Source organism: Limanda limanda, chromosome 15, assembly GCF_963576545.1.
Source record: "Limanda limanda chromosome 15, fLimLim1.1, whole genome shotgun sequence".
In the NCBI taxonomy this organism is placed as follows: Eukaryota; Metazoa; Chordata; class Actinopteri; order Pleuronectiformes; family Pleuronectidae; genus Limanda; species Limanda limanda.
The window spans coordinates 201,577-215,814 of record NC_083650.1 but is presented as its reverse complement, the minus strand read 5'-3'; the positions used below and the strand labels follow the sequence as shown (position 1 = coordinate 215,814).

Below are 14,238 nucleotides of genomic sequence, written 5' to 3'. Positions count from 1 at the left end.
TCACATTTTACCCAAGAGATTATTCTCTAAACTTAAACAATTTTAACTTCAACATTATCAGTTCTAATCAAAATATAAACTTCATGTCACATCTAAGAAATTACTGTCTTTCCTGAAAATCTATGTTTTGGTTGTAAAAGCTGCATACCTTTTCACACAGATATACCATTTTACATTCCAGGTCAGGACAGAAGTGGTCATAAATTAAATTGATGACAAGACTCTTAGTTCATTCCTTCTTGATGAAAGTGGTGTTGTTAAAATCAATCCCTTTGATACAGCCATCCCTTGTCTCCCATAACTATAGAGAGCCAAGGGCATATAACACGAATTATATCTTAACAAATTCACTCTTTTTCTGTCCAATATTTAGGAGGAGCTTGATGAAGTTGTAACTGCCTGGAATGACCATCGCATAAGAACAACAAACAATCCTCGGGCTCCTAATGGTCTCCCCTCCATAATGTTTGCAGTTCCAAACCTTTACGGGGCTCAAAATTTCTTGCAGCCAGCTAATCAAATGAAAGTAGAACTATGCAGAGAGGACTGTTGTTTTAAGGACTACCCTTGTGATGAGGATCTGTTTCACTTATGTATGGAACTTATGGCTGAACACAACCTGGCAATGTCTGATGATGTGTATGAAATTACAGACCTTTATCTAAGACTTCGTCCAATGATTGCTGATGGACTGGGGGAATGAAGTGTGTTTATGATAAACAGCGTCAGCTAGGCCTACCGTTGTAAACAAATATGTTTTATTTGTTGGACATGCCATCTGAAATACAGGCACATGAAAAATAGATCACTGTCAATTTTTGCTACAGTTTCAATATCAATCTGTAGAATATGTCATAAAAATGAAATGAAAAAAATATATAAATCATTTTGTAACTCATCCATTTGTATCCATTTCAAATTAAAAGCCATCTAGCATTTCTGTGGATGGAATCCCTTCATTTGTTAACAATGCTTTTATTGATGGCCATCATCAAATCCAATCTCCTTGTTCAAAGACAGGGCTGTCAGCAACAGCGCTGTATGTGTGTACACCACACACGCATGCGATCTGCTGCAGTTCAGCGAGGTAGCCAACACACAGGTAGAGAGGTATAGGCAGTTTGGCCCAGGCGTAATACACTATGCAAAGAGCATGTGCAGATTATGAAAACATTCATATTTTTCATTTTGAGCATGTTCATGCCAAAATGTTACATCTGTTAGAGTTCCATTGTAGTCATTTCTTTTATAATTATTATGTTGCTGATGTAGCCATTTTGTAAAAAAGACTGTGCTATTTGTGAAGATGAGGCTATAGGTGAATCTTTGCGCCCCCCGGAAGGGTTGAAGGAAAACTCAATCGTTGGTCGGAAGATAAGCGAGACGCGATAACACATGAGAAAACTTTTCAACTTCTTTTTCAAACCTGATTTTGAAATTCTTGCAATGCTAGCATGTAAAGAACATATTTTTAGGAAAAATCAACAATGGTGATGATGTTTCTTGTAATTAACTAAATGTAATTCATTTTTTTAAAGTGACTAGATTTCTAAATGTGACTAGATGAGGTTTCAGCGCTCCTGCTAAATGAAACAAAAGGAATAAACTCACACCAGCGATTCCATTCTGAACGCACTTCAGGTGTCTGCGTTCGCAGGCCGCTGTCCATGGTGCTGAATGTTTGTGCTTTTCCAAAGTTGTATTACCTGATCTGTCCATGTTACTGATTGTGTAGACAGCGCTGTTCATGATTGGAAGCACGCTTGGCAAGCTGATATAGACACCCTGTTATCGAATTATTAATTATTAATTAATACATAGACCTACAGTACATTTTTGGGCTGGTTATTCGCCACCCATGTGAGTCATCAGCTGTTTAATTCTATATGTTAATGTCAGTAGCACTCTGGTCTTAAATAGGAGACAACAATGTGAGGCATTTTAATACTTTTATACTCGGTGAATAGCTGCGCAATATCGTTATCTTGCGCGGGGTGACTGATTCCAACTGACAGAGAAACAGAGCCAGGCAGACAAACACACACACACACACACCAGCAGCTGATGATTTTTTTACTTTTTATTTGACCAGATCAGAACAAAAGACATGAGACCCAGGGCTGCCTCCTTCTTCTTAATTGAAAATGCAAAAAGCGCAAAGAAGAGCATCATCGGCTTAACATATAAATAGCTACATATAGATGCATCTTTAAAAGTATGCACCATATGGTAACAGTACAGTACAACATTTGTCAAAACTTTGACAATAAAATAACATGACTACACAGTGCCAGTGAATTCACAGCTCCCAACTAATTTTGTGTAAATATTCGTACACATATTCCTATCTTCCCTTTATGCCTTTATGTGTAAACAAAAATTATTATTGGGTATCTAAACTTTGTAAGAACAAATGTACCGTGTACACTTATAAGAAAAATGATGATGACCATGCTGTAGGTGTGTAACTGGATATGTTTGACGATATAGCCAAGAAATTCTAAGACAAAGTGGTTGTTTTGAGTAACTAACCCTGAGAGTTAAACAGATAAGCAAGTGATTTGTATCATAGTGCTCTTTTCATAACTCATTATTGACATTCCCCTAGAGCAAAAGAACACTATTTTACTTTTGATATTAAATGTTTACATCCCTTACTTTAGGCATGTATTGGTTCCAAAAAATCTGACAATGGTCATTCTGCCATAGATGCATGTTCTTCACAATGGGATTAAGACATTAACCCTTAAACTTAAGTGACATTAACTAATGCCAGCCAGAATGTTACTTTTGTAGTATTAACTTTACAAAACAATATTTAGCTCAAAAACAAAAAGCTTAAAGCATAGACCTTGACATTTAAAAGTGCCAAAAAATTTTTTTTAAACTTACATATTTGCCCTCCTTGATCTCCAATGGCATGATGCTATTATGATTTATGCTTTTATCCTTAACAAATGATCTAGGTATCAAACAGGACAGTTGGTCTTCAGAGCTATCTTTTGAACTGTTTCAGTCTTATTCTAGGTTTTACATGAGGATGCATGGTCACTGAAATAACAAGATTTTACATTGAAATTGTGTGTGAATACCATAAACACACACAAACTCCCTGGACTAGATTAGATTATGTCCATGACCCACACATTAGACTCCAACACCATGTTCATTTCGGAGCTGAAGTCAGGGTTGCTGTCGTAATGAACCGACAGCTCCAGGACACAGCCACAAGTATGGGCCACAGGTCTTCTCTGAAAACCTTGAATCTGAGTAAAATCAATAATAATTTCTTTCCCCAGGAATAGATCTGAGCCCGTGCAGAACCTTAGGAACAAACACAGATGCTGCATATCAGCATTCCTCAAATATGTGGTAAGGTACTTTTGAATGTCCTTCTGGTGGACATTCATTGTCTCTGGGAAGGTGAGAGACTTAACAACCTTTCTCACAGTTGGTTGCAGGGCTTCGTATGCAGTTGTAAGGTCTTGAAGGCTCAGCACCGCCGGGCTGAGTATTTTTGCCCATTGTTCAATGACGTAGGCAGGCTCTTGGACAAGCCTTTTGTGGGCAAGTTCTTGGAGGATTTCATTGACATTGCTGGCTGTTGGGACCCTTCTGCAGCTGTGGTTGTCCAGGATGTCAAATAATTATTCTTAGTCAACACTGTTAAAATCTGATCTCCATGATTCAAACACTGTACGCTCAGACTCAGGCATGTATTTGAGGAAATTCTCCACTACATTGCTCTTCGCATATCCAAAGGCGGCCTGCTCTAATATGACAGGTGCGATCTTCACAGGAAGATATTTCTCCCTTGCCCACCCAAAAGCAATTATTCGACCTATACTCTCCCACTGCTGCTGTCCAAAATCATGCCTTAGAAAAGGCACTTTAAGAGCATTTCCTGTTGCGCATTGTTCATAGAATTCATTCCAGAATTCTGAGAGACAATCTCTCACAACTCCTCCATCATCATACCCCATCTCATGTGTTCCATCTGGCAGTACAAGTTGGATTTTGATGTCAACATCTTGAAGTCCATCATCACAGAAATGTGCCATGAGCTCTGGCAGTACCTGCCCTCTATGAACAACCAATACTCTCTTCACTCTTTCACTGGATGGCGTGGTTTGTAGTGAGACAGGCAGTGTGTCATCCAAATTCTGTTGCTCATTTTCAGAAAAGTCTCCTACGAAAACAACGTCGCTGCTCTCAAAAACATCCTCACGCCCATCCTGTGTGGAATATAATACAAAGTCAATATTGTCATCACTTGTAGTGTTTCCAAGAAATATCACTTCAGTGTTGAGTGTTTCAAATGAAGCAGATGGCGGTGTTGTAGAAACACTGAGAGAAGAAGTGGAGGACTGATTCTGAGAGCTCTCTTGTGTCTCCAAAGATGGAGCCGAGCTTGTGCTGTGTGGACTGTTGATCGTTTTTTTCTGTGTGGTCAAATAAAACCTAAGAAGAGGGAGTTTTGTGTCAGTGTACAATTGTCCAACTGTAATTACATTGTCAACTGTCACCTCTTGATAATCTTTGAGATCTAACTCAAAATCTGTTAAGGGCCCCAGACTACTTCTCCCGCCTGGAAAGAACAGGTCAATTCCTTCCTGCATCAACTCCCTTTTCTGAGCATCCTTTGGAATGTTGACCTTTCTTGTTCCACCTCCTCGTTTGGCTCTCACTTGCTTGAAAGGCTGTTTTCCATCATCAGAATGCATCCATCCTATTTCTATTTTTCTTATTGTCTTGAGAGCATTTCTTTTCTGAAATGGTTGTGAGGGCTCCCCTTGGTTTCTGCTACTGCCTCCTTCATCAGAAGGTTTTCTTTTGGCCAGTTTTTGTTTCAGTCGCTCAAAAAGCTTTGATTTGCGAGGGTTGTTGTGGCTGTTCTCTTTCCTCCTACAAAATCCTAACACTGCTAGGCGATCACCATATGATGGCAAATATGTCTTTAATTGTTCATCTGTCATCAGCTGTATGGTGCTGGTATCAATCTAAACATGGAAAAAAGGATTGTTTAAAAATGAGAAATAATGATTAGATAACCCAATCACTTTTGATAATATTTAGTTATCTACAGTTTAATGAAACGAAAATGCTAAAAAAGCTCATGGTCATTTTCAGAGACAATAATTTAGAAGCAATAGAAATTGTCATGTAAAGAACAGTTGTTTGACTCAAATATTCTGTTTTTGAAGTTAAGTACCTTCTCATGCTCAAGGGTCTCTATTGTTTCCTCAGGAACATTTCTCTCTCTCAAGAAGTCACTTAGATCATCCATCCTGTAAGCATGCATAACAAGGAAAGTTATGGAGGATATCATCATACATACATCATATATACACAACAACAGTCTTTGGCTATATATGAGCTATGTGATTTTTGGTAGGGTAGTGACATTGTAACTTTGCATTTGTACTTTTTTTTAATCAAATCTCTGACACCACTACTGTGTTCTGCAATGCACCATGGATAATATTGATATGAATTGCAAAGGCACCGGAACATACAGGTTGTATAACCCAAATTTAGCTTAGGTAATTTATTGTTTTGACATCTGAGACATCTTGTAAATTTACATGAATTTATCATGTTATAATGTTACAAACAAAGCTGAACAGGAAGGCTTCATACAGACAGCTTAAGCTACAACAATTTGCTGTTAGCTTAACCGTTAGCTTAACCAGCACACTGTGGTGGTGTGAAAACTACAGTGAGACTACAGTCAAAGTAGCGGAAAACATACCTTTTATCCATGTTGTTGAACGCCCATAAGCCTAGTCTCGTATGCCTTTACCTGCAAATATTGTATTTCGGTTACAGTGACGGGCGTAGTTATCATTAACTCGAACTTTATCTATACTTCAATGAGTTCCCAGCCTCTCTATCACTGCTCACCTGCTCTGCTGCACCCCGCCCTCAGTCAGACACTAAGTCATAATTATGAGATACTATCTCATTATTATGAGATGCTAAGTCATAATTATGAGATGCTAAGTCATAATTATGAGATGCTATCTCATAATAATGAGATACTAAGTCATTATTATGAGATACGGATTGTGGGCGGGGCGCCACAGAACAGAAAAGCCGAGGCTGAGCGGCTGCGGTGACAGCCGCCCTCGCGGAAGTGGGCGACTGTGCATCGATACAGAGACATAACAGGATCGATCCATGTTTTCTGCTCCGTTTATTGTCTTAGCGATGTGCTGCCGCTGAAAAATTATAACCAGCGCTGCTCCAGCATCAGAACGCTCATTAAAAGTCCGGTAGTCCTGTGTGTGTCAGAGTCTGCTTCCGCCTCACTTCCCTCTGTCCCGCGCTCACTGTACACTTTAACAATAAACACCAGCACTGATCACAAGTTATTAGGACACCAACAGGACTGATGTTTACTTTGTGTTTGTTTGAGCTCATGAAACACATGTTTAAACACCGTGTGCACGTAGTCCCCCGCTCCACACAACACGAGACGTAACGTGACGCGCACAGTCAGGACTGGCAGCGTTAAAGTGACGGAGCGATCCGAAGTCATGATCGGTCATCATCGGATAATAACTAAAAAATACATGTGATTATCAGTTTTAGTGAAGAGGAACAGAGACAAGCATGCATACCCCCCCCCCCCCGACACACACACACACACACACACACAGTCTCCCACGACAGACCCTGCAGTCGGTATCTCATAATTATGAGATACTAAGTCATAATAATGAGATACTATCTCATAATAATGAGATGCTAAGTCATAATTATGAGATACTATCTCATAATTATGAGATGCTAAGTCATAATTATGAGATACTTAGTCATAATTATGAGATGCTAAGTAATAATAATGTGATACTAAGTCATAATAATGAGATACTATCTCATAATTATGGGATACTAAGTCATAATAATGAGATACTATCTCATAATAATGAGATGCTAAGTCATAATTATGAGATACTATCTCATAATAATGAGATACTAAGTCATAATAATGAGAAGCTAAGTCATAATTATGAGATACTAAGTCATAATAATGAGATGCTAAGTCATAATTATGAGATACTAAGTCATAATTATGAGATGCTATCTCATAATAATGAGATGCTATCTCATAATTATGAGATACAAATTTTATTTTTTGTGGTGGAAATGGGCTTCCATACAGCCCTGTCCAAATACTTTATATCTTTTAACTCAAGTGTTTGGTTTATTTTGTGTGGTTATTGTGTTTTGATTATTGGTTTATTTTGTGTGATTGATTATTGGTTTATTTTGTGTGTTTATTGTGTTTTGATTATATGCTTTTTGTTTATTAAAGTAGTTTTCATATTGATTTAAACACGTCTCTTGCCCCGTGATTTAAACGAACCTGTGCTGCATCACGCACAATATATTTAATAATATTCCTGAGGTAGGACTCCTCAGGTCTTACAATGATAGGGAAAATTTTAAGTCCTTACAGCATCAATGCCAGACAACTGCATGCCGATGTTGATGACCACCACACTGAGCACTTGCCAACGGACTGTGTCATCTAGCAACAGTTTCCATACTGACAGTGTCTCCACTGATGAGAGGGAGTGCTGCTCCTCCTGCATCTCTTCAATCTCAGCCTGGATGTTACACTTGGCTCTGTACCAGTTCAGAGCTGAGAGACAAGGGATAGAGAGCAAAAGGTTAAACCACAATAGAACATCTATCATGAGTCATTGGAGCTTTACCAGCTCAGGACACATCAGTAACTGAACAATAGGAAAGTCAGAGCAGATCTGGCTGAGCGCCTGAGGATGGTGATGTCGGACAGTCAGACAGTCATCAGCACCTTTTAATGGGTGCGCAACAAGGGTTAATTCTTGGTCTAATTATTCTCTCTGTACATGCCTCACCTATGCCACATCACTGGTGGTTTTGATTACTTTGGTAATTTCTATGATGACAAGCTCTTTTATTAATTTGAAGGTACACACAACAAAAAGCTGTCACAGCATAAAAAACGTGAAACAAAATGTATTACAACTGATAACAGAAATGTGTTTTATTGGGCCAGTTATTGCTCTAATGTTTAAATGAGTGTGCCACAACACTGACCTGATATGGCGGCATGTACATTGTGTTTCTCAATTAGCAGGTATCTGGGGCTCTCTGGGAACCATGGCAAAAGCATCAACTGGATGAAGGTGGGTACCACCACAACAGAGAGAAAAAGGGGCCAGTGCTCCTCCTGTGAAAGTTGCAACACAGTCAGACTTTCACAAATGCTAAAGATATAAATCTGTTAGGGGGGGGGGGTGTTGACCAAGGTTTTTGGGCATGCATTTTATGATCATCATGTTCTCTGTGTGCAATTGAATGTTACAACGATCCACAAGTTAATCACATGTTGCATACCATCACAGTGCTATATCCACAATAAAAGCAGAGATACAAATAAATTCATCATTCTTATCAACATAATCAATATTCTTCTCTTTTACAATCCATTTCAAGTTCAATCAATTTACAAGTCTAATAGGTGATCCGACAGGTTTTTACCACCCAGCACCCTCAGCTGGACTTCTTTGGGCTCTGAGCTTTAACCATGCGTAATATCTTACTTCCTCAGTCATTATACCTTGTCTAGCCTTTGAATAGTAAATTAAAATATCGTGAAATGTTGAAAAATTACATTTTGACTCTGAGGTTTATGAAGTAATTGTGGAACTGAAGAACTCTAAAAAACAACTTTTTGACTACCTTTCCTAGAAGCTCGTGTAGGCCAAGGATTTGGGCAGCAAAGACTCCCATGCCGATAAAGATACTCGGCACAAGACCCAGGAAGCCTCGCAGGTTCTTAGGTGCTATCTCACCCAGATACATTGGTACGACACTTAGAGAGATGCCTGCAGTAAAAGCAGAGACAAACCCCTCTATAACAAATGACAGTATTCTTGACAGTATACAGTCTTCTTTGCAGAATTAATTGTAGGATTCTACTATACTGTCAAAAGTATAGCTGGCTGGACTAACAGAGTCAACAGTGAAACATATACAACAAGGACAACAGTTTGTTGAGGGCCAAACAAGGCAGATTAATCCCTGGAGATTATAACGGTATATGATTGTTGATTCAAATCCAAGTGAGATGAAAAATGATTACAGTTCTGCTACTATTAAAACCAAGGAAGAACATAAAGAATAAACCGTTTTTAGTGCACCCTAGAAAATTAAGGGAAAAGATATATTTTTAATAAGTTTTTAAATGAAGCAGTCCCAAATCAATCCTGTAAAATATTTTCTATGGGATGGCCATTGTCAGGTTGAAACTGCAAAATCTAAACTCATGACTGCATATATTTTACCATATGGTGTACATGGACGTTTGTGTGTCTGCATATTTGTGTACCTGAGTGAATTCCAGTGATGAAGCGGCCAAAGATGACCATCTCTGGTGAACCACAAATTCTGCTGAAGCCCATGAGTAAGCCAGCAATAAACACCAGCACTGTTGTGTTTACCAGTGTACCTTTTCTGAAATCAAACACGCACACACAGTAGGAAGACATTATATACATGATTATTCATACATTCATACATTTTAATGCCTATTGAAGTAAGGAATAGTGGAGATAAATCAAAATGTCGACTTTGACGATTAGTGCAATGTTAAGCAATCAGGAAACTCTCTCAAATACAGACTGCATATAAAGATGGAAATAGATAAAATCAAAATATACTGGATATGAGCACTGCCATCTTGCACAATTGGAGGCAGAGTCTGCACAGAAGCAGTCGGGGATGGAGTCACACTAGCAAGGTTGCCCCATAACAAGCACCTGACCAATTGCGAGTCAGTTTTAGCTGTCAATCATGACATGTCACTGTGTTTTCATATAATCAAATAACTAATTAAAACCAAACTTACCATTACAAATCGCTTTTTAAATGTTTTTTTATTAATTATTCATATTGACACATAAAAACACATGTCACAGCAAAAAAGAAGAGGGGGAACAGGACTTTAATACATTATCAATGATAAAAACAGAGCAAAGAAAACAGCAAAAGTAATAAAGGAAGGGGGGTTAAAATGTTTGCCATAAGTAATGTTATTGTAGTGTATGAGTGTGCAGGGGAGAGCACGTTAGTGTGCATGGATGATGAGCACATGGGTTTCCTGTGTAGAAGACATGAAGGGTAGGGAATGGAGAAAAAGGTAGACAATATGGTAATGTTTGCCAGAGGGAGTAAGGAAAGAGAAAAAGAAGGCTAAGAGAAATAGAAAGGGAATGCACTTAGAGGACTTGTCTGGTTGAGCACTAATGACTGATCCGGGAGCCGTGGTGGATCCGGGAGTGCAAGAGCAGTTGGTGGCACAACTTAAAGTTGTTTAGTATAAAGATTCATAGCTTTTCTAAGTTTATTTAAGTTGTAAAATGAATCGTTGCCCAAATATAATATCTAGGGCCCCGGCACTGACAGTGCAAGGACCCTATTGTTTTTGCTCTGATTTATGTTAGGGCCCGAGCATTGACAGTGCAAGGACCCTATTGTTTTTGTTAAAAATATTATTAGTGCTTGGGCAGAAACACCTGCAAGGACCCTATTGTATTTGCTTCGATCACACTGTTTGAATAACACTCTTGATCTTGTTCTGAAATATGGCATAGGCTTTAAAAATGTAATAATATTTCCCCAAAACCCTCATTTCATTTGAATGTACAATTATGGACTACACTGATTCTGGAAAGAAATTCTATTATATTCTCTGTTTAACAGTGGTGGTTTGGTTTCTGGGGCGACTTCGGGTCGTGCCTGGCACAGGCAATAACTCCCACCTGGTTACAATCTGACCTTGGTGTAATCGACAGCTTGGTCGGGACCATTTGTCACGGAACAAATTTGAAAAAGGTTGTGGTGTGTTAATTGAATCCCACAAGGGAAATAATCAGTCCACAGCCAAGTTAAAACTAAACTGTGAACAATTTATTTGACAATCAAATATAATAAAATGAGGCAAAACACAAAGCAAAGCAAAAGTGTCAAGTAAATTAAATCAGTCCAAAAGAAGTACTTCTAGCTGAAGTACAACTAGTTGCCCGGTCAGAAGCAATGTTTTGTTCCAGAATGCCAGATGGAGTCATAAGCAGATAAGTGATAAGCTTATGTGTTAGTGGACTTGAATGGCCAGTTGCGGGGTCATTTGCCCAAGAAAGAAATAAAGGTCTAACTGATAAAAATCAGAAGAGAATAAAGAAGCTGGAGCAGATGAAGTCTTATGCTCCTATTTCCACAAATATCAGTCATTAGGGACCACGACCGAGGCGGCAGCTGATAATGGATTCTAACTGGCGGCGGTGGACAATGACTGTGGATTATAGTGGATCCCATCCTGATGCTGGATCGTGGTCTTGCTGCTGGCCAGAGACTGTGATTGCAGCGGGACTGCCTGACACATAGTATTGAAAAATGTTTAGCCTAATGGATGCTGCTAAAAATCCTGATGATGTTTTCTTACACCTGACATCTATTGCACTTCTGTCCGTCCTGAGAGAGGGATCCCTCACATGTGGCTCTCTCTGAGGTTTCTACATATTTTTACCTGTGAAAAGGGTTTTTAGTAGTTTTTCCTTACTCTTGTTGAGGGTTAAGGACAGAGGATGTCACACAATGTTAAAGCCCCATGAGACGAATTGTTATTTGTGAATGTGGGCTATACAAATAAAACTTGATTGATTGATTGATTGATTAAATTTTCCTGATAAATGCTGATGAATTCATTTACAAAAGTTTCAAACGCAAACATGATGATAAAATAAGCAATGTTTTTTTTACAATTGCCTACAAGATTACTGTGCTAAACAGGAAGTACAGTATAATGTGCATGTGTTTGTGCTGACGTTCCTGGAGTGAGTGTTTTTTTTTATAATTCACTACTGATAGCTGAAGTGATCACGGTTTCTTTGAGAAAGAGTTAGTCTATTGACCAACTTAACAAAATCCAGGCTTTCAAATACATTAGTTAATGTGTGATATGCTTTAGGAAATGAATGAAATGTGCTATGAAGTGTAGAATTACGTATTTAGATCCTTGAAATTAGTAAAAGTACATAAGCAAACAAAACCAGGTCTAAGTGTGAGTATATTCATAGTTTGAAAACTTTATCTAGATCTTAACAGCACAAGCCCTATAAACAAATGTAGTAGAATGAAAATAAAATAATGAAAATGGAAAACAAAATCCCCATTTTATATGTATATTGTTTTGGAAACAGAAAGATCAATGACAGAAGGCGGATTATATACATTTAATATTAGTTTTTTTTATTGATGACAAGTCCAAATGATAGTTTAAGATTAAGATTGAAAAACAAATAAAATAAATCTAAGTTCTAGTGGTGTCACATATCACGTCCTAAATTCCCAATGGTTCCATCCCAATTACTTTTTCAACCCTATTTTTAGCAACAATATTAACAGATTTGGGACTTTATAAAAAAATCTAAATTAATACAGTATCTGCGGGAGTAAATCAGGCAGACGTGTTCGAAGCAAAAACTTTGTAAAGGAAATAAAAGAAAGCTACAATATCATACAGCTGATAATATGTTGCTAATGTTAGGTAAACCTTGTTCCTGATCCCCAGCTTTGACCTTAAACTGCTAATTTAGCTAAATTAGCTAAATTATCTTGTACAATACTGATAATTATCGACACCATACTCCTACTCTGATACCACTCTAATGCTTCAGTGAAATTACATAGAAAAATCCATCCCTGACTGCCTGGATGTGTTTTTCTGAGACTGATGTTTGTTTACTGCAGTTTCATGGTGGAAACCGTCCATGATATTTGCCATATCAAAAACACCATCGACATCGACAAGATGCTGAAGGTGAAAAGAAGCTTCTGTTATGAAATGAAAAAAGCTTCTGGCATCCTAGCTACATAAGGATTTAGGGCACTGACTATGTTAAGTGTTATTTAAGTTTTTTTATTACTAAAAATTTTCTTAATTTAAAAAGAATTAGCACAATTGTGAAAAAGTTGTTGACTAAAGGCCTATTCATGGTTCTGAGTCGAAGCTACGCTGTAGGTATGAACGTAACCTAAACACGGGGCCTAAGCCGTTGTGATTATTCATTGTTGTATGTAGATGTGTCGCTTTGCAATTACACTGCCAAAACAATCGGGGGCGTGGAGCTGACACACTAGTGGCCATAGAGTTTTGAGTCGTGTCTTCTGGTTTCAGGTCTTCTTATTTATAAATTCTCTGGAGTCTCTGTTTAATTCAGAACAATGGGAGGTGTTCTCACGTTGGAGCTGATAGATGTTGAAGAATTACTTTTTCTTAAAAAACTACGAAGAAGAAAAGAAAGAAGTGTGAGGAGATGGTCTATACGACCATAAAACTGAGTGAGGCGATGACAGCTCTGGAAGTCTGCATTGCCACGATGCATAGTTTTATGGAAGGTGCACATCAGGCACTGCATGAAAAGAAGCGTTTGTGTCAATCTGTGTCGCAGGAAAGTGTTGGCACATCCTTCGGTTAACGACTTTCACACGTATCTGCAGGCAGCAAAGGAAACGCTCAGGGTTCCTGCAGTTGTCAAGCCTGAGAGCTGTTGAGAGTTGACCCCCCTGCTCCAACGCCTAGAGGACGCTTTCACATGCAAATGACAATGCTCTGAGCTTCACAAATGCAAATCAGTTTCCCTGAGAGCAGATAACACCTTTTTGTAAGAGGTACCAAACAAACTATCTGGCTGAGTAAACCAGGCTTAAAATAAATATTAAACCTGAAATTTTAAATTGTTCTTAAGTAAGTAAGTGTGCTATAATGAATTATATTGTATACCACGAACAAAGGTCAATGCAGTCAAAAGAAATGAAACAATGCACTTTATTTCAAATTTTTATTGTCATCCAAAACAATCCTAAATCTCAACAACTGTACAGAGTGGCATGATTACAGTCACTTTTTCAATTGTGCTGGTTAAATGCACAGAGGAAGTGTTAACCACACCTCTACCAGCAAAGAAATTATGCTGGGTATGATCATCTGTGTCCTGTAAGCTCCAAACTTCTACTGGCTTTCCATAAAAATATCTGTCCTCCCAAAATACTGGCATCAAATTCACATGTCAATGGCAAACTAAGCTGTTCCATGAATTATAAATGGTACCTTTTCACCACTACTTTCAAAATTGCTATGAAACATTCATTGATTTAATGATTTATTTTTTCAGTGTAATATTT

The 14,238-nt window shown here is 38.2% G+C and overlaps 1 protein-coding gene across 1 annotated transcript in view; it reads right to left on the bottom strand.

The window, feature by feature from the left end:
• slc2a15a (solute carrier family 2 member 15a) overlaps positions 1 to 14,238 on the bottom strand; it is a 78,241-nt gene that overhangs the window by 48,180 nt on the left and 15,823 nt on the right. The window contains exons 4-7 of the mRNA XM_061087728.1: positions 9,386 to 9,510; positions 8,737 to 8,882; positions 8,092 to 8,224; positions 7,464 to 7,651 (exon numbers count right to left, since the gene is read on the bottom strand). Of these exons, the coding sequence (XP_060943711.1) occupies positions 7,464 to 7,651; positions 8,092 to 8,224; positions 8,737 to 8,882; positions 9,386 to 9,510 (592 nt within the window). The remainder of the gene's footprint in view (positions 1 to 7,463; positions 7,652 to 8,091; positions 8,225 to 8,736; positions 8,883 to 9,385; positions 9,511 to 14,238) is intronic.